At 44.0% G+C, this 21,306-nt stretch overlaps 2 protein-coding genes across 4 annotated transcripts in view; both read right to left on the minus strand.

The window, feature by feature from the left end:
• Positions 1 to 5,764: 5,764 nt before the first annotated feature.
• On the minus strand, positions 5,765 to 7,741 carry LOC135250987 (thymosin beta-11). Its single transcript, XM_064327899.1, has 3 exons — positions 7,651 to 7,741; positions 6,517 to 6,629; positions 5,765 to 6,301 (listed from the first exon to the last, which is right to left on the minus strand). The coding sequence occupies exons 2-3, from the start codon at positions 6,614 to 6,616 to the stop codon at positions 6,270 to 6,272; spliced, it is 132 nt and encodes a 43-aa protein (XP_064183969.1). The 5' UTR covers positions 6,617 to 6,629; positions 7,651 to 7,741; the 3' UTR covers positions 5,765 to 6,269.
• A 6,711-nt stretch (positions 7,742 to 14,452) lies between these two features.
• LOC135250988 (FERM and PDZ domain-containing protein 4-like) overlaps positions 14,453 to 21,306 on the minus strand; it is a 54,486-nt gene continuing 47,632 nt past the window's right edge. For 2 of the 3 annotated variants that reach the window (XM_064327900.1, XM_064327901.1), the window contains 4 exons: positions 20,103 to 20,241; positions 18,829 to 19,872; positions 17,297 to 18,466; positions 14,453 to 16,412 (listed from right to left, as the gene is read on the minus strand). In XM_064327900.1, the coding sequence (XP_064183970.1) occupies positions 15,139 to 16,412; positions 17,297 to 18,466; positions 18,829 to 19,872; positions 20,103 to 20,241 (3,627 nt within the window). In that variant the 3' untranslated portion in view covers positions 14,453 to 15,138. Of the gene's footprint in view, positions 16,418 to 17,296; positions 18,467 to 18,828; positions 19,873 to 20,102; positions 20,242 to 21,306 lie in introns of all 3 variants that reach the window. The other variant, XM_064327902.1, reaches the window with a different exon arrangement.

The raw sequence follows: 21,306 nt of genomic DNA on the forward strand, positions 1-21,306 counted from the left end.
AAAATAATATTTAACATGCTGTTCTATTGTCTTTATTATTGTTTTTAGTTGTAGCGGAGCAGGAGCAGCGCAGCACATCGTTATGGAAATGAATGTGCAGCTGGGGAATTCCAGCCTGGTGCGCCAATGTAGCCAAATCACCAAGCCGACTTGAGATCTTTGGAAAACATACAGCTGTTATGCATGTGCAGTAGAAACCAGGCTGTCTACTCAGCAAGGACACAAGTAATTTTATTTATTAATCACTGCATCATCAGTTTTAAGAGAGAAAATTTTTTGTTGTAATACATTCCATGCGAGACAAAGAGCTAAATATACCTTCTTAATTAACGCTTTTCTACACAAGAGACCAGGCACTTATGAAGTGATTGGATACGGCTTGTAATTAAACAGCAGGCTCTTAGACATTCTGTCTGCTACTCAGATCACCATTCTACTTTAATGAATACGTTCAAAATGGCTTCAGCCCTTCTTGAAAATGTCGTGAAGCCACTCATAAGCATGGGCTATAATATATTTGACAGGGAAAGGACCAGGTTCTCTTTATGTTGAGTAGTCTTTCACCTTATGCTTTTCTGTTAACTGTGAATGCTATTTTTACTGACTTCAGTGTATTGCTTTCTTCACAACTTTGATACATTCAGTAGTCACTGAAATATCTCAATAAAAAATTATATTATGGAAGACCAAGTTTAGATTTACTTCAAGCATATTGCATTCTGTTGCTGTTTACTAACGAGAAGTAATGCTCTGATCTCATTTTTGGAAAGGTTCCGGGTTTTTGTTTTGAAATCAGTTTTTACAAGCAATTGTTTTGCAATCCGAGTATACAATACGTGACAGAATAGCATTCAGCCCACAGAATTCCTTGTGGAACAAACTCGTTTTACAGTTCATTTCATTTACTGTGACATTTTCTTGGTAATACGCACACACACACACACACACACATATAAGTATATACAGTATGCTTCATAATATTTGAGACAAAGACATATTGTCATTTTTACTCCACAATTTTAGATTTGTTATCAATCAATTCTCATGTGATTAAAATGCAGATTTTTTGCTTTTATTAAAGGGGATTTTTATAGAAAACTACAGCACTTTTTATACATTTCTGGGCTACGTAATGTTTGGGATAAGTGGCTTCACAGGTGCTTCTGATTAATCAGGTGTGTTCAATTGCTTCCTTAGTGCAGGTACTGTATAAGTTAGCTGTTAGTATCTAGTCTTGATTCAAGGCTTTTGATTATCTTTGGAGTCTGTTATTGCCGTTTGTCAACATGAGGAGTTGTGCTAGTGAAAGTCAAGGAAGTCATTATTAGGCTGAGAAACAAGAAACAGTCAGAGACATGGGCAAATCCTTATGTTTACCAAAATCAAGTGTCTATAACAGTGGTACCGAGAGCTTAGTAATCACAAAAGGCCTGGTAGGCCAAGGAATACCTCCACAGTTCATGAACAAATAATTTTCACCATAATGATGAAAAACCACAAACACTTGACAGATCAGAAACACTCTTCAGGAGGCCGGTGTAGATGTGTCGTGATTACTGACCACGGACATTATGAACAGAACTACAGAGGCTACAATGCAAGATGCAAACTACTAGTTAGATGCAAAAGACAGGTTGGCCGCGTTACAGTTTGGTAAGAATACCTGAAAGGGCATGCATTTTTCTGGAAAAAGGCCAAGATTCACTTGTATCGGAGTGATGGTAAGAGCAAATTCTGGAGGCCAAAAGGAACTGCTCAAGATCCAAAGCACCCCCCAAAATCTGTGAAACATGGTGATGGGGGCATTATGGTTTGGGTGAGTATGGTTGCCAGAGGTACTGGTTCACTTGTCTTCATTGATGATGCGCTGATGGCAGTAGCAGAATGAATTGTGAGTGCATAGAACAATCTTATCTGCTCAAATTCAAGCAAATGCCTCCAAACTCTTTGGATAGTGCATATGCACAAATTTACATTTCAAAAGCAAACATAAAGCAAAAAGAAAGGAATGTGATTTTATTCACATTCACACCTTGTAAAGCACAAGTCCACATAGGACAATAATGATAATTATTGTTCATGAAATTGTTTGCATGCAGCTTCATTATTCAAATTATAATTGCAAATGTACCGCAAGAACATGCATTTGAGATTTGTCATATTAAATACATTATACGCAGAAAACTATTTTTGGTGCATGCAGGAATCACACTGTGTATGCACTGCCAGCACAGATGGTGTGGGGTTGTGTTTGAACAGCGCAGACGCGTCCTGGCAGGTCATTACATTACATTACATAGCTGGGGGAGGAAATAATCTCATCATCAAATGCAAAGGGAATTTTCCCACCTGCAGCTAAACACAGCTCATGTAAGGCATTTCTATCTTCACAGTACCCCGCTGGCTAGGCTAACATACCGTCCTATTTCTTTTATGCTGCCTATATGCCAGGGGTGTGGGGTGGAGGGGATGCCCACGTTACAGTACGCTCAACACTATTCCCGTGCCATCCAGACGCACAATGATCGAAACAAGCCTCTGTATCTACCATTGTTTACAGGAAAATGGAGGAGAGAAAATGAGCAGACATGCACATGAGAGGACAAGGTGGGGATAAAGGGTAAATTGACTGTTCAACATTGTCGGCCACATGCGTTACACCTCCATCCTCCCTCCCCCCTCCCCCCAACCCCACACACCACAGCTGTGGTCTGGCCTGGTCCTCTCTGCACTGCACTGTTGTCTTACATTAAACCCAGTGATCTGGAGGCTGCTGGCCAGGGTCTGTCACATTCGGTTATGTCCCGGAGGAGCGGCCGCGCACCTGTCAGGCTGCATTAGCGAGCCAGCCGTCAGGAGAGCGCGGGCAAGGCGACTGCGGCTGCGCGTCGGCCTCATCCGCCGTACCGCCCCAAACGCATCCCTGGCCTATCGGCAACAAGCCGTCTACTGCACGTGCGTTTCACCCAGAAGAAGGAAGACTGACTGCTCCGACCAGCTGCAGTTACTGTACATGCAATCAGTTTGATTGCAGATCATTTTATAGATAAATCATCTTTAAAAAACACAGAGGGAATAATGATCGTCATAGAAAAGACATTTGTAAAGATTACTATCAACTCTTAGCCGCCAGGCAACGAAGGGGAAGAAGACAAAATCTTTTGAGGAAGCAGTCCTCTCTGATGCCCTCATTTCTTATGACAGACACGTATCACTAGAATTTGTGAGGCCGTGTAAAAAAAAAAAGTCCTCACTGCTTCAGTAGTGACGGCTGAAGGTTACTGTGATACGCACAGACAAGGCACTCATAGCACTGGGACGGAGGACCATGAAGCAGAGCCAGACAGTGGCAGGCAGTGTTTAATTGTGTCTGAAATAGCTGCAGCACAGCTGGGGGTGGTGTGCTGAGGAAGGGCTCCAGCACTGGGTGCAAAGAACAATAGCTATACACAGCTGACAGGAAGGAAGCTTCGTCATGCTGAGCGAGAGGCAGGCTAGGTGGGGGGGGGGAGAGCCTAGCCTGCCTTTTGACCATTCTGACTTATCCAAAGAGGATATAAGCCGGTACCTTCCTTCAGGTCAGTTTGGGACGTGTGCAGCGTGGGCCAGGTTACAACTTCACGTGAAGAAGTAATTAAAATAAAAAAAAATAAAATAAATACAAATGTATAAATGGCAAGGTTCATTTCAGGAGTTGTCTGTTGGAGTTGTACTCTGGGGGGCTGGTAAGTTAGTTAATATGAAGTAAACTGACATCACAACAGGGGAGTTGAACATGCGTGAGAAGGTCGGGCAGATTTGGATCCCACCAGCTACATGAGACCGAGGGAGTTGGAGCCCAGGACGTGGGAGAGCAGAATGAAGCTTCCTTCATGGTGTGTGGCCGGAAAACTTGACGGCATTTGACCGGATTAATGTGCCAATAACAGTAACTGGCTTAACAGCAATCCACTTAACCTTACATGTACCATTATCTTACTATTATGATAAAATAAAAAAATGGACATAATGAAACAAAAGCACAATTATATCAAGCTTTCTACACACAGCGGGGATGTATTAAAGAAGGAAATATATTGAGATAAAACATTTTTTCCATTTATTACAATATCTCATGTTATATCATGTAAATCTAATAACATATAAACTGTTATATCAGTTTGTTACTTTATTTATTTGCTTAGCCAACACCCTTATTCAGCTTAAGCTTTGTGCATTGTATTATGCATAAAGCTGTATATTTTATTGCGGCCATGAATCATGTTCAAGGGTTCATAATATGTGTGCTACTCAGGACTCAGCCCTATACCCCCTTATATCCATTTTCTCCGTTGCCATATGAAGTTATCATTTATATGGCAATGGATGGATTTGGGAAAAGAAGATACCATGTGGAAAAAAAACCAAATATCTAAATTCGGGGAAATAAGAAAACTATTAAGACGGCTCTCTTGACAACAGAATAAGGAAAATCCTCCTGTGATGTTTTACTTTTATTTGAATTTTACATGAAAACAAGGTACCATTCTATAACACTTAAATGGCTTAAGTTTTCACCCTTCCACCAACACCTAATTTCTCTGTCATGTCATCGGCCCACAGCATATGTCAAGTGGAGACTTCCTCATGAAGGGTTTGAGACATCAGAGACCGCGACCGCAGTTTTGCGTCAGACAGCTCCGCACAGCGAACGGCTGCAGTGATCGCAGATGTGCTGCCTTAAGCCTTTAAACTCTGCGCCGCCATCGCTGCTTTTCTAGGTCAGCTGGCGAGGGCAGAGCACGCCGGCACACGCCATAGGCCGGCCCTCTGTGAGCGTGTCTGTCGATTAGGCCTCCTCTGCAACGGTCACCCGGTCCACGCACTCAATTTAAAGTGACATTGGCTCACCGACATTGCTCGCTTTCTTACCCTTCTGTGGATCAATTAGGAGGCTGATTGGAACACAGGGAGACCCATAATGTCCCACGGATTGTGGCCCGTGTAAGATGGGTCCTGTTGCAAGCATCTATTTAATGCTATGAGAATGTTTGAAGCTATTTTTCTGAAACTATTTTAATCTGTTGATAAGCTGTTGATGATGCAGTATTCAAAAATATTCTCTGGCTGCAAATCCTGAATAAACATTTATCCAGAGTAAGAAACAAATGGGTTTGTTGTTATTACAGCTATAGCTGTAATAACAGTGACTGGCTATAGCACTATTTAAACACATTCCAGGAATTCTTCTTCTTACCCTATAATGCAACAGAAAGTATGAGCGATGTTTTATAGTAGCAACCATTTCAATAACATTGAAAAAGTATCTTATTTAATGTATCTTTTTTATTTTGGTTCATAGGGCCCAAATAAACAAGATTGCTGTTCATTGAACACATTTCAGTGTGTATTATGAAGTGTTTACATATGCTGGTCCAATATAAACAAATACTTTGCCAAGATTTCATTAGGAGAACCAAAATGCAATTTAAAAACTACTACAAAAGGTGCATTTAAAAAAAAGGTTTATTATATATTTTGGTTTCCAGTATTCTTGTACGCAAGAGCTAGAATTTCAATACAGGAAACTCAATATAACAATTTTGAGACAAATTCAAAACATATATCCATTCATTTCTGCACAGAATGAGATTAGATGCACCCCAGGTAATAAAAAAACAAATGCTGTCAAAATGTTCTCAATTTAGGTGTAAAACTGTGGTTGGCAATCACCTATGTATGTCTATGCATATAAAATCTAGAAATGGAAGCACAACATTAATCATGGGTTTTACATTTTTATTTGCATATCAAAACAAAATGTGCATTCCAAGAATTGAAATGAAAAAAAAAAAAAAAACACACAAGAAATTTTTGCCCAATTTGAAAGCATTTTACAATATGCCAGAAGCCACACTATTCAGACGTGGAGAGCGTGCGAGTCCTGCGATTGGTTGGCCACGCCCTTGCTCTTCCTCATATTGCCATGCGGAGGTGTTTGAAGCAGGCGAGATGTCTGGTAGAGGGGAAGGGGAACAAGAGGGGAGCTACGCCGTGGCGGGAGGGTGGGCGGCAGGTTTCTCTGTACAGACAGTCAGTAGTTTTCGTTCATCCTTGCTGAAGGGGCTAAGAGCTACGTGGGGAGGGGGGGCAGGGGGGTGCTGCACAGTCATCTGCTTTCGTCCAATCACAATGCAACTTAGGTTTTTCGGTTACAAAGTTAAACAGCTAAAAAGTGAAAAAGAAGGCAATGCTTGTGGAATGTACAGTGCATGGTGGAGCTTCCGTGTTCACGACTCAGCCTTCTTCTCCTGTTCAATGGCTGCAAAAGGGGAAGAACAGCTAATTTTCTCCACAAAAAAATGAAAATGTGATTCTGTTTATGATGTTTACTCAGTTAAATTAATCAGTGCGATAGATTTTTAAACACATACACGGTAAAGAATGTACCTTATGCATACCCTGGCTCTGTACCAAAACTCACATTTCCCAATAATAAATAAGCATAAATCTGATTTTATCATTATATAATCTTACTTTCTTGTGATGGCAGGGGATTTTTCTCTTGAGTCTCAGTCTTCTTCAGCTTGGTCTTGTCAAAGCTGGTTACCTCCTCCAGGTTTGGTTTGTCGGCCATGTTTGCAGAGTATCTGGTCAGATTAATATAAAAAAAAGCACTTAACTTAAAATGCCTCGACAGACAGCTTGGGTGTGCAACCTGCTGCCCTGCAACAGGGCATGAAATGCTGCCATTGATAATAAACGTGTGCGTCTGTATATAGGCTATATAGATATAGACTGTCCCATCCTCTGCTGTAGAATTTTCATGTTAACGACTTATTAATTTACAGCACACGTCGGTGGATATAAAACCTTGGCCGTAACCAGATGGTTTACTTATACAGCGGTAATGTCAATTTACATAACAATTCAAGTTCACGTGCTGTAGTAGCGAAAAACGTCGACTAGTTGCAAAAAATACACGAAAAGATACCTTGATGTAAAGCCTTTGGTCATATAATTAATCCACATGCGCGTTATCTTTTTACATTTGAAAATTATTATTTACGCAATCCAGCTTTGTTCTCTTCATATACGCTCAAAAAAAAAAAAAAAAAAAAGAACTCCAGACTCCAGTCTGAGGAACCACCGCCCTGCTTGGCATCATCTCAGCAGACCGTTCCTCTAACGGTAAAGCTATTGTACTCCAAGTCTCATCCAAAATCCACATCACGGGTATAGCTTGTACATTTAGATTTCATCAAATGGACAGTATCTTCAAAAGGACCACATCATCGCTGCCTTTTAATGTTTGTTCGTGTATAAAGAGCGCGTAACTTAAAAAATACAAGTACAACACTAGCTAAACAAAGAAAACTAGCAAGAGCATCACATCTCTTCCATGTTTCCGTGTAATTCTGTTCTCATGTATGGATACACGCGTCTTTGGTTTGCATTCTACATTTTTATCGGTCGTCGCACCTTTTGTCCGTTTGGTTCCACTGGACATGTCGACAGTTACGCTTTATTGGGGAAATATTCTGGTTTATATTGTGTACTCCGTTAAATCAAACGTCTTACACAGTAAGTATCCGTATATAAGGCTAAATATGTTTGGATTTCGTTCAGAAACAGATTGGATGCTGAAGGCAAAAGTCTTTTAACACTCACCAGAGTCTGACTGACTTGCGATGAATATACCGTCTTGGTGCAGTGGTGGACTGAAGCAGAAGCGCACACGCAAAGGATATATACTCTGAAATATGCAAATATAAAAGTATGACGTCACACCACATTCTCATTGAAAAGGGTGCATTGAAAAACAGTAAGGACATTCATATAAATTCTTTCACAAATAATGATACTTCATATATTTCAGTTTTCTCCAATAATTCGTGAAAGTAAGTTATTTACGCAAAAGCCTTCTAACCGAGTTTCCGCATCAGTTTCGCGATCTACTCAAAGGTGACACCTCGTGGCTACTCATATTAAATAATTTAACCTGCAATAATGCAATTCGAAAACACTTTCATTTTTACTGAGTTTGTAAATGTCGCATCGAAGGCATTTGAATGATGAAATATACATTTAAACAAAAAAACAATGCAACGAGATAGTGTTTCTCTTGTACTATACGTTCCAGATGGGAATTTAAATTTTACCTCTCATTTTAATGCCAACATGGTACACCAAATGTTCCCTCCAACTTCCAACACTAGCCACCTTCTGTTCGTTTTCAGAGCAGAGTATTTGCTACCATTGTGAAACTGCAAAGGTCTGCGAATATGTAGTATTGCCAAAGAAACAATCCCTTTCGACAAACACATAGTAGTCCTTATTAGTCTTCAACCTTGCTGTTAAATGATTTCTTGTTTGCCAAAACAAAAATGAATGTGATGTCGGAATGCTTGGGTTTGTTCACTGCATAGTCATGGCAGAGCAACACAAAGAGTCTGGCATTTATCTCAGTCCACATGACTCCTTTGTCTCCTCAGGAAGTTATGAAATTGCTGATACTATCCTAGTTGTTTTAGCCCAGTGGCTGCCATCTTGGCCCAGCAGGAAATATCAAGGCCGGATTGCTGTTGGCTGGTTAGGGTGGCACTGTATTGGCATCCATGTCCACATTCGACTCAGTTTTCATGACAGAGACATGATGTCCTTCAATGTCAGGATGGGAGTTGGTCAGGGCTTCCAGTATGAAGTCCCATAGGATTGCAGTCCAGCTGGACAGAGCTGTTTGTATTCTGGCTACTTCTTGTCCATTTCAGGAATGTTAGTCAGTCTGGCAATTTACTCATTTTATAATCCCACTTAAAACATGAGAACGAAAAAAGGTAACCAATGCTATTTCAAGTCATATGTGAATTCTGATTCACATTTTAAAAGGTTAGTAACATGTGAAATGGTGAAGATTCTCAGTGTGACATATTTTCATTTCACATGTGGAAATTTAATTTTTTAAATGTATGTATGTAATGCAATTTTCTCAGATATAATGTTACCAGAGAGTAAAATACATATCTTTCAAAGGCCTTGATAGCTGCAACAGTTTGTGCAAATGACAATTCCTCATGGTTACTGTTTGGAATCTAATGACTGTCACTCTTCTTCATTGGAGCAAACCGATTCTTGGGGAACAGTGACAACATGTGTAGCTCTTGTATTTTCATTGTGCTCATTTCTCCATTTTGAATCACAGACCACAATCATTTATGAAGCGTGTACAGATCAGTAACTCATATACTGTATAAAATTTTCTATAAGACTAAGAAACATTCTGACATACATGCAATGTATGTTACTGATTGCACAAACTGACTTACGGCATTTATTTATTACCCATGATATGATATGCATGATTGTTACCAACATAATTTTGTTTGTTAGTTTGTTAATGCAAATCATTTTTAATTCTTTCTCCATTAGTGGTGTTTCAATTTAAAACAAATTATTCCAAATTTACTATGTTGCATATGCCATTACCAGTCAAACAAACCTGTATTTTAGGATTTGAGGTGGTTATACTGTTGAGAAAAATTAGCCTATTGAGTTATTAAAGCAGTAGGCTACTCATAATGCAATGTGTATATTGCACTTGAGTCATATAATTTTGGCCTATTGTTCACTTGCTAGTGGACTGTCATTATTATGACTTCAATGGAAGATCATTTATAATCTCTAATTCAATATTTTACTGACACCTTGTGGACATGAGTGTAAAAGTACCACTATTATGTTGACATATTTCAAATTTCACATTTAAAACACTTACCATTATGTGCTTGCTATTCTATATTCAAAGAAAATCCTTTTAAAAAAGGAACATATAATCTGATTAGTTGATATGGTTTGAATCACACATTCTCTTGTAAAGTATATAAAGTATATAGGCACAATGCAGATTTTTTTGTTTTTAAATTATGCCTTTATAGTACTAATAAACTCATTTCTTTGTCCACTGGGACACCAAACATGTCATGCAAGGAGCCATTGGAAGATCTCATTGTGCACCTGCAATCCCTTCTGGTCAGTTGGCTGGCCACAGTCTGCCTGAATATATTACCTGAGAAGTGTCATTCTCCAAATGAATGTGATGGTAATCGTAAGTGGTGACTATTGTGCATTTTCATTACCACAATGCGTATATGGTGGAATACCAAGGGTTCTTAACATTGTATTAGCTTTTCCCAATGATGATGCAGTCAGCGTTCCTCCTTGTTTACCAGCTATGATTTGTGAGCAATATGTCTCTCTTCCAAGAAGTAGTAGCTCTCCTGTTGTAGTGTGTCGATTGTAGGATGTAAAATAGTCACTGGCTCTCCAGTAATACTGTGTGGTATTGTAGGGTGCAAAATAGTCATTGTTTCTCAAGTAGCGCTGTGTGGCCTCTCGGGTGTAAAATAATGGCCAGCTCTCTCATAATATTGTGTGGCCTGTAGGGTGTAAACGAGTCACCATTACTCTTGTAGTTCTGTGTGGATGTAAAATTCAGTGGCTTTCTCCTATATTACTGTCTGTGTAGCCAATGTGGTGTAAAATAACCACTGGATCGCCTCTAATACCGTGTGGTCTCTATGATGTAAAATGGCCACTGGCTCTCATTTAGTACTGTGGGCCTGTGCTCTGTTAAATAGCCACAGACTGATGTGTAGGAGCACTGGATACACTTCAGTTGCGGTGCTCCTCATGTAGGTGAGAATTACAGGCTTGTGTGACGCAACTGACTGATCAAAATTATGGAGAACGTCCACTGTGACAGCAAACACATCATGCTTGCGGCCAATGGGACACCCATGTCTCACTGGGCAATAGCAACCGCTTCTGGTTGTCAGTTGGGGTGTCCATAGCCTGCCTAAATGTAGTGCCTGGGCAGTGTCCTCCTCCAAATGAATGTGAGTGTAATCGTTACTGGTGGGTATCCCAAAACAGAAGAAGAATATGTTCTATTTGCACTAATTTCGGTCTCTTTTCTGTGATCACTTCTTACACCAACTCGTCCTTTATTGCATTCAGCCCACAGTAAGCCTCCTCCCACTCCATGTTTTCTCTGCAGATAAGATGGAAAATTTCAACAAGCTCTCCAAAGACGTATCTTTGGAACCATAATAAGATATTTTGGGATCAGTCTCAGACATTCTTGTTTGTGCCTATTTTTATCTTTGACTTGTGTCAGATTCATTTTCCCACAATAAGCAAGACCAGTACAGGCTTTTAGATTAGAATATTTTATAAATATTTAACTTGACTCTTGACTCTGCTGTGTTAAATACAGGTTATATCTTAAACTTTGTTTCAACTGTTCACAATATTTGAGACAGTATCTTTTTGAGAATGAGGAATTATGGAGAAAGTTTTGTTGAACACCTCCCTGAGTTGATATCCACAGTTACACTGGAAATAAACAGCTTATAGTAATAAGGCAGAACATTGTCTAAAAAAAAGATTATTTTAAGATATTTTTTAAATATAGCTTAACAGTTATGGTTACATAACTTACTGACTGTAAAGGGTGACATTACCTTCATCCCTTCTGTTGAAACAAGTGCTTTCAGTCAATCTGCTGTCTTGTCTTGCTCCTGCAGCTTGTAAATCATTTAGTATGCTCTGATCGAAACTGAATAAATGATTCAAAATTATGGTTTGGTACTCAAAGTAATTGAGTGCTGCTGACCTTTTGTAACACTTCAAGCATATTGTCTACATTTGGAAAGACGTAAATTTTCCTTGTGTTGTTATTTCTAGAATATTCCTTTTGTCTCACTGTTTCTGGGTCTGGGTAAAAATGAGAAATAGATTATTAGAAAATTAGCCTGCTAATTTCTTTGCTTACATAGGTCATTTATACAAAAAACCAGGCACGGGTCCCAAAACAAATCCTTGAGGGACTCCACTTCCTGTGAAGCATCAGCAACATTCTCAAGAAAATAGGAGTAAAGTGTGCCAACTCACTTCAGAAAGTCCCAGTCCCAAAATAATTTATCACTGATGAGGCCTTAGGTCTCAAATGCACAACATTTCCAAATGAAAACATTAAGAGAAAAAAAGAGAAACCACTTGTTTATAGAAATGTAGGGCTTTATGTCCTACCTCATGTTGAGTGGGACAACTGCAATGAATAAAGACATGCATTTTAACATTTGTTTTTAGGAGTAGTGCCTTACTCCTTGGGAGAGAATATAAGAGTGTACAGACTGTTGGGAAAACTGCTCTCTACCCAGAAGCACTGTTGTCATTTTTGAAAATGTATAAATGCTATACTAGCTGGAACATTGTGGGTTTTGTTATTCTTTTACGTGGATGTTGTCCTCTGGTTGGAGTGTGTTCCTTCATCATCCCTCAGGGTGGTTGACCAGGCTACAGCGCATAACTCTGTCATTATAGATTTGTCATGTGAATCGGAATTGAAAGGGGGTTTTGCAACTCGAGGCCTGGAACTGAGCGATTGAGGACTCACTATTCCTTTTTCAGTTTGCTCAGTTCTTTTTTTGATGCAAACAATGCATACCGCAAGTCTGTAGTAGGATGGTAGGGCACAGAGCAGATGTGCTTCACTCCTGTAGACCTCAGGAATGTGGAAAACTCTACTGAGAAAAATTGAAGGTTGATGCCACTTATGAGGATGTGTGTAATTATGTTGCACCAGAACATGCCTTTCCACACCTATTTCATTTCAGCAGTGGTTGTACTGCAAATGAGGTGAACATCTGGTCTCTTGGAGTGAGGATCCACTGTTACCATGTACATTAGACTTCCAAACAAACCCTACAAGTCAATGTGAATCCTCTCCCAAGAACTCCCTGACCATATCTAGGTGTGGAGAGAAGCTCTGTGTTCACTACCAAGTGTAAATTCTTGGTGCCCTGGCAACAGCCCTGTGAGACAGTGCATTGTGTATTCCCACTGTCTCCTTAGCTAATTCTGCAGTGCCAAGGGAAGATATCACCCAAGGGTCTGGCCTCAGTCCAAGCAGAAGGCAGGAACTTAAGGAGATAGTTAACAGGAACCATTACATAATTGGTTCCCATCCAGACCAAACTTTCCTGATCCAGCACCACATCACTACAGGCCCAAGTTGTCAAGCTACATTTTCATCAGGTGCCTGAAGTTAGGTGAGAGACGATGAGAGACACAATGCTGGAAATGGAGGTTATTAAAGAATCAAACAATGAATGGTCCAGTCATATTGTGCTGGTGCCCAAGCCAAACAGAAGCATCTGTTTTTCATCTGATTTTCACAAACAAAATTAAGTATCCAAGTTTGACACATATCCAATGCCCAGGTTTGACAGACTGATCAAATGTCTGGGGAGAATGAGGTTCAAAGGTACTCTGAACCTCACCAAAGACTTATTAGCAGATTTTCTCTCTGCCTTCCTCATACCTGAGGGCCTGCTCCAGTACACAGGTCTTCCTCCTGGCTTGCATGGGGCACTACTACCTTCCACAGACTCATGGACCCAATGCTACAGCCCCTCCATCAAAATGCTACTGCCAACCTTGATGGCGTGGTCGTCCATGGTGAAGATTTGGTGAGTCTCCAGGCCCGACTGATGTGCTTGGGGGCAGAGTGGGAAACGGGCAGGGCCACGCAGGTCAGTCTGGAGGCAAAGTCGTCACTCGCGATGCTCAGGTTCGAGAGCGAATAAATGAACCATAAGCCTTTGCATCTCATAGGCCTTCACCGGGGGTTAAAATGTTACATTTTACATATGTGTGTTTTTATTAACATAATTAATCAATACTAATTAATATTATCCATAGTTCATAATTACTAACATTGCAGTTTAGTTGGGAGGGGGGCCAGGCTCTCTCCTCTCTCTCTTTCTCTCCCTCTCTCTCTCTCCCTCTCTCTCTCTCTCTCTCTCTCTCTCTCTCTCTTTCTTTAAAACAGTAAATTTAACCTTATTTGGGAGACCACTGAACATAACAAATGACGATTTGTTAAGCTGAAGGTTTACACCAAGTCATGTGATATGGATGTGACTTAGGACATACATCTCTTTGTGCGAACAGACTCCCCTCCTGCACAATAAAGAATACGGACCATTTATAGCTCCTGCCTAATGGTTTTTCCTTGGAACCTAACAAGGGTAAACTGCAAATCCCTGCAGGTGCAAATTAGGATTTGGTCTGGCACCCAGCATGGCAACGTCAGTGCCCTGTCCAGGAGGGATACTGCGTGGGCTTTAATTGCACTCTCAGAATGTTACATGCCAATGGTAAGGCTGCAACCCGGGCAGGAATTTTTCCATCTGCTAATAAGCCTCTCTCTCTTTTCACATAAGAAGAAAAGCTCATTAGGTCGCCATTCGTGAATGAACAAATGTTTTGTTTCAATTAGCTCTGCAATAGCATACAAGTATGGCACAGTATGCTTTGTAATAATTTTCACACTGTGAACTCACTTTTGAAAGTTTAACTCTGCTACAATAAAATGAAGATCAAACAAAAAGACAAAATGAACTTGAGGTTGCAATTATTTAAATACTTTAATGAGTTTAAGTAGTTCTGAAAGAAACAATGACATTTGTGAACAAGTGCAACTAATCAAAAAACAATGTGGACTTGTAATAGTGTGGTCAGTGAAATGTATGAAAAAGTTGGCATCAACTAGATTTTTAAATCAATTTAGATTAATTTAGGGCTATTGAACATGAAAAAAAAGTTTAAAAAAAAAATAATATTTTCAATTATTGTTGCTATTGTAAAATCTAATTTCCATATGCATACATTTGTATATATATATATAATTTATCTCATCTGAATTGTTTAAAAATCAACATTTTAATTTCTGAATTAAAATATACAATATAAAGCAATATTGTATGAAGAAATATGAGACAGCATCTGCTCAGTCCAAGTTCTGTCTTTTGTGCGTTGCATTAGATAAAAGCATTATAATGAGGCAACATATGTGAATACACAAGGAAGGATTATATATTCTGCTTCATATGTGGACTTATCTTGCTCTCTAAAGAAGGGTGAAGACTTCATTTTTTACATATCTATAGTATTGTATAGAATTAAATTTTGTTTACATATAAAACAAAATATACAAGGGGCAAGAAGTATTACAGCAGTTCACATTGTGGGGGTAAGGTAAACCCACATGTCTGAGTATGGCTTTGCAAAAGTTCAAGAGAACAGCACAGCTTTTTAAACAGTTTTTTGTTTAGTGTTAAGGAGCGTCTTGAGGGAACGTGTCAACGCGTTTACCATGGCGGATATGGCGGTGGATTGGTGCGCCAGAGCTGCGTCGCCGCGGTCGCGGTCGCCGGGGTCGCTGGCCGAGGCCAGCTCGACAGCCTCTAGCAGGGAGATGTAGTTGGCGATGACCTGGTCCACCGTGGCGGCAACCTGTCGCTGCTGCTCCTCCGACCGCATCGCGCTCATCAGGCGCATGCAGGCTTCGGTCAGACCGCAGAGCACCCCGAAGCTGCCGGTCGCGGCCGCGAGCGTCTCCGCGGCGCCGGGGCGGGCCCCGGCCATCTTCCCGCAGGCGGCGCCCAGCTCTTTGGACCGCGCCGAGAGCAGCCGCTCGTGGGGGCTCGTGCCGGGCGTCTCGGGCGGGGCCGGCGCGACCTCGCCCACTCCGGAGCGCACCAGGGCCACGAGCTCGCCGGCGTCCCGCCGCAGGGCCGAGAGCCCGCCGGGAGAGGGGCACACCCCGCCCTTCAGCTCGCCCACGCGGGCCAGTCTGGAGGCGAAGCCGTCGCTCCCGACGCTCGGGTCCGAGGGCGAGGAACCGGAGGGGGCTCCCTCCTCCGCGTCTCTTTGGGGTTCACCGGCGGCAACCGGTAGCCGCGGTAACGGTTCCTCGTCCTCGTCTTCGTCCTCGGCGCTCCCGCCCGCGTTTCCGTGGAAGCAGCGGCCGAAGGGCCCGTGGCACTTCCAGGCACCCGCGTCTCGTTTCGGCAAACCTCTGAGCCGCCCGGCACTCTTGGGCGCCGGTGGCACGGCGGAGGCTCTGCCGCGGTCCCGGCCGGCCGCCGGGCGGGTGGAGAAGGAGCTCTGGGAGCGGCTCTTGAACAGCCTCTTCCCGACGGGCCTCTTCCGCGGCCTCGAGTCGGGCGAGCGCGGGGACCGCAAACACTTACCGCCGATGGCTGCCCTGGTCTTCTCCAGCAGGGCGTCGAAGCTCCTGGAACCCGCGGGCCTGCTGCTGGGACTCCGCCTCAGCCCCCTGCCTCTTTGGCTGGGGGGCCTCTGGCTGTCGGTCCCGGGGTCGCGGCGGGGAGGGAGGCTCGGGGGCGGCGGCGCGGCGCGGTTCTGCTCGGGGGGGTTGGAGGGCTCCCGCTTCGGCGCGCCAGGGGGATCTGCGCTGACGTCGGATGGCGGCGGCGATGGCGGTGGAGCGGCGTAGGCGGAGGGCTGCTGGGAAAAGGCCGAAGGCGTGCCTCCTCTTGGTGCTGAGCTGAGCTCTGTGCAAGCTACACTAGGGGTAGTAGAGAAAGAGAGAGAACCGTTAAGCATCTCCCTGAAAACACACTTTGATTCACGGTCCTGCTCACTGAGGGCCTCAATGCTTCCTCAGGGGGGAATAGGGGGACACCCTTTCGTACCTAATTCTGTAAAAACTGATATGGGATCTTTTCAGCCAGGACTAATTCGCCTACCGGACCAAAAAACTGAAAACAACCTTCATCTCTCATTACTAGGTCTCATGTCGAAACTATACATAGATTTCAGAACAAGCAAATCCCAACCTTCTCTTCAGTTTAATGGGCAGGGTGAACCCCTGGGTCAAATATGTATTTGTTTTGGATTCAAATCATTTTATATGCTTTACTGATCTTGTCGGTTTATTGGAACCAATGAAATAATCTCAAAAAGTGCAAACCCCGCCTTCTGGTCATATTGGCAGAATCAATAGCACCAGGCAAGATCACAGAAAAGTATGTGAATCCAAAACAAATACGTATTTGACCCAGGTCTGGCAGGATGGTAGAGTTGTATATTTTAGGACATTCCCTACTTTCAAGGCTGCGAAAGGGATCTCATGGTTCCTTCAGCTGCCCCCTAGGCCTGATGCATCTGATTCATTATTAGCCCTTTAAAGAATAGGTTTAAAAAAAATGTTTTTTAAAACTTCAAAATTTGAAAGTCGGTGTTCTAGTCGGTGTCCAGCAGTGATTGTTACATCAGCATTAGAAATTTCAGGCAGGAACATTCTAATAACACATTTGTGATCTTAGACCTTAAAGGGTTAAGGAGTTGAACTGCCTGTACACCTCGCTCCCCTCCTTGGAGGTATTTTTAACACTAGCACACTTCACGCAGAGATGAGTGAAAAGATTACTCCATGTGGCTGTACCTGTGGTTTCTTTAATCTTCGGCTTCCGGTGACAGCCTTCCCTCACAGTGCCAAACGCGGGGTCGGAGCCGACGGCGTTGGAGTGCGCGTTTGGCAGCATTTTCCGGAGGAGGGCGGGGTCAGCGTTGGGGTGCAGGTCCCTAGTCGGGGGCCCGTGGCTGGGGGTGCCGGGGGCCTTGTCCTCGGGGAGCAGCGGGCGCTTGCCGGGCGTGTCCGGGGCGCAGAGGGGCGAGTCCACGGGCGTGGCGCAGCTGCTGCTCCCCGTGCTGCAGCCGGCGTCCAGGGAGGAGCACTGGGAGCTCTGCAGGGAGTGGTGGCCCTCCGCCTGCATGCAGGAGACGCGCTTCACCAGGTGGTACTCGCACAGCCGCGCCGCGGACTGCGGCCTGGCCTGCTGCTGCTCGTCGCCCAGCAACCCGCCCTGCCCGGGGACGGCCGACGGATCTTGGGTCGGGGGGGCGTTGGGACCCGGCCCCTGGTCCTCGCCCGGCCCACCGCGGCCGCGGCTGCCGGACTCCGACGCGGCGTCCCGGGCCTCCGTCCTGCCGCCGCGGCCGTCCTGAGCGGCCTCGGGCAGCGGCTGCCACCGCTGGCTCTTCTCCCGAAACGAGGTGCGCTCCAGGTCGAAGTGGTTCAGCCGGTGGGCTTCCCTGGCGCTGAAGGTGTTGTACTTGCCCGCCGCGCGCTGCTCCTCGGCGTTGGGGTACGGGGTCCTGCCGGCCTGCCTCCTGCCGGCGGCGATGGTGGCGCTCGCGTCGGCCTCGCCCGCCCTCCCCCGCCGCCTGCCGTCGCCCCCTGCCGCCGCCAGCGTGCCCATCTGCATCTTGCTGAAGTAGTCGGTCACGGACTTGGTTTCCATGGTTTCGGGCTCCATCTCGATGTCGTCCGAGTGGAGGATCTGTTTGGAAGGCACGGACGCGGGCGGGGTCCCGGCGTCTTGGCGGGCCGTCTTGGGGACCAGGTCTCCCTCGCACAGGGAAACGGGAAACTCGGTTTTCTCCTCCAGAAGCGGCTGGTAGCCCTCGGAGGTGGTGACCAGCAGACGCATGGAGCCTTCGCAGAGCTTCTGAGCCGCAGCCAGCTCCGAGCTCTCCGTCATTTCCGAGGAGTTAGTCTCGTTCCCGGAGTCAGAAGAGGACTCTGGGCTGAAGGCCCGAGACAGTGCTACACCTATATGACAAAAAAACAGAATTAAGATTACCAACCAAAAGCACATCATATACACATTTGTTTAAAAAATTATGATTTTATTCATTAAATCTATCGAGGGGTTCTGCATTAAGTGATCTAAATTTCATAATAAAAAGTCCAAAGAACATGTTCCAAAGGCTGTGTAAACCTCCAAGGACACTTTAAAAAAGTATAAAACAAATACATAATAATAGTGTATCAAATTTATTTTTGAATTGGTGCAATCATTTGAAATCGTTTCAATAGCTGAAGCACTAAAAAATGGCAAAAAGGGTGTTTTTAATGGGAAACTAAGCCAGGTGGCATATTGTCAACCAAAAATGTTAAGACAGTGTGAGAACCTGAATTTGTGTTAGACTGTGGGTGAGCGTGTTCCTCCGACGCTGCCAGGGCCTCCAGGGCCTGTAACGTGGAGACCACGGCGTCGTCCAGGGCCTTCTCCTGGCCTTCGCCTTGAGTGGGCACGGCGTCGATCAGAGACACGGGGATGTCCTCGCGTGGGCAGGGGCCCGTCTCCTCGGGCCCCCGGGGGCCGTGGTGCTCCTCCTCGTCGGAGCTGTCCCTGAAGCCGGGCGGCGGGGCGGCGATGGCCAGGTTGAGGGAGTCCAGGAGGACGTCGCTGTCCTCCTCGTCTCCCTCCGGCGGCGGGAGGGAGGTCAGGTCGATGATGTCGTCGCTGGAGCCCGAGAGCTTGAGGAAGGTGGATTTGGTCTTCTCCGCCTCCTCGTCCTCCTCTCCCGCGCCCGCCCCTCCCCCCACCGCCACCAGGTCCTCCTCACAGCTCCCTTCGTCCTCGTCCTCCGCGTCGTCCGTGGTCTCGGCGTAGCAGATGTCCCGCAGCAGAGGCTCCTCGATGCCCTCTGCCGTCCCAAAGATTTTGGCCTCCCCGATATTGCTGTAGATTGCATGGGGTGCGTACTGAAAGCCTTCCCCGTCCATAGATGGATCCATGGCCTTAAATTCCTCATTGTTCTGGAGGAAAATGGTTCTGTGCTCATCCAAGATCTCAGGGCACTCATCCAACAGCCTGTGGTACCCAAGGTTCTGTGGGTTTACGCTATCTAAAGGGGGGTCTCCGAATATGAAGGACACCTTGGCGCTCCTGGGAGAGTCCTGGGGTTTGTGTCTGGGCAAAGACAAAAATGGCTGGGGGTGCATACTATGGCCTGCCCTGTTCGCCCATTCACCCATGTGCAAAGCATGCTGGGACTGCTGGACCTCTGTAAAATAAATGTTTTCATTTCCTGTGCAATCAGGGGACTCGTGCTCTTTGTGATATGGTTCTCTCATGCCCATTTGAACATTTGGGTTCTCACAACCACTAAATGAGGTGCTGTACGTCCACTCAATAGCTTGGTAGTTGTATTTGCTCTTGGGATCTTGGCCTGCAGTATAAAAGCAACAAAATAACTAGTACCAATATATGGTGTTCACATCAGGACATTATCACAGGTGTAGCAATAAAAAAAAAACATATTTGTACCAGTTAATCATACTGCACTACAACATACAAGTCCTAAAGATCAGTGACTGTTATAGTCCAGCAATATAAAAAATGAATTCTACAGCATCACGACAGGGTGTGGATTGACTGTGCTTCAGAAATAACACCCACCCATCTCCAGACTCCCTGCGCTGGTGCTGTTGGCCATGTTGAAGATGGAGCGACGGGAGTCCACCAGCAGTCTATAGTAGCCAGCGGTCAAACATGCCAGATTCATGGCGTCGCTGGACTCCATTATCAGGGTGATGGGCTGTAAAACAGCATTGAGAAGATGAGCATGCCACAGACATAGGGCATTCTGATTGGTGCTTGGTTATAAAAATGCACGTTAAAGAAGTGTGGTAACCAGGCTTGGTTCCCCCAGGCACTATGACAAGTTGAAGCTGTAAGGGCTTCCGGAACCTTACAGAAATGAAATATACAAATATAATGAAAATATATTGTAATAAGATGACCAAAATATTGTAGCACTTCACATACATACATACATGTGGGAAAAATATATTGCTGTCAAGCCATGGAAAAAGGTGGACCCAAGTCCAGAAAAACACATGAGACAGAGGATAAACAGAAGACTTTTAATCAGAAGAACCAAAAATAACAAACAGGAGGGAACACAAAGTATTAAATACTAACATTGAAGGAAAAGTAATAATACAGGAAACCACTAGAGAACAGCTAGCAAACACAAGAGATAATTTAACCAGGAAATACAAAGGACAGGTGCTAGAATTCAGGCTGAGGATACATGGGAAGGCAACAAAAACCGAGCAAAGAATGAACAAACACAGCAAACTTAAATACAGAGAACAATCAGGTGAGACTAATTACACACAGGAGAGGAAACCTAATCAACCAATAAAAAGACTAACAAGGGAACAAGCAAAACAACCAGACACAAGGGAAACAGGTATGGACCACACAACAATGTAGTGGAGCTAAGTAGGGGAAAACAAGAGCAGGGCTAGGATGGGGGACCAACAGGGATCCTGAAACTGTGATTATTGCTGCCAACAAAAAATACCTTGCTACATTTACACTTATCATTGTATTTTCAAATGGTTTACATGCAGTACTTACAATGTGTTGCAGTACACCCTCTTTAAACCCAACGGAAAACAACTTTGGTATTTAATTTTGTACATAATGCAAGTGTCTCGGATGACAAAAATTGAAAATATTTTCAAAAACATGATTTATTTCATTTTTATTGAATGCCCCTTTCAGTGTAGCTTTCAGCAGAGTAGTAGTGAGATAAACACCAGAGACTCATGTTCCCTACGGGGGACACAAATGTATGGCTAGGCCTTAGGAA

This window comes from Anguilla rostrata, chromosome 3 (assembly GCF_018555375.3).
Source record: "Anguilla rostrata isolate EN2019 chromosome 3, ASM1855537v3, whole genome shotgun sequence".
In the NCBI taxonomy this organism is placed as follows: Eukaryota; Metazoa; Chordata; class Actinopteri; order Anguilliformes; family Anguillidae; genus Anguilla; species Anguilla rostrata.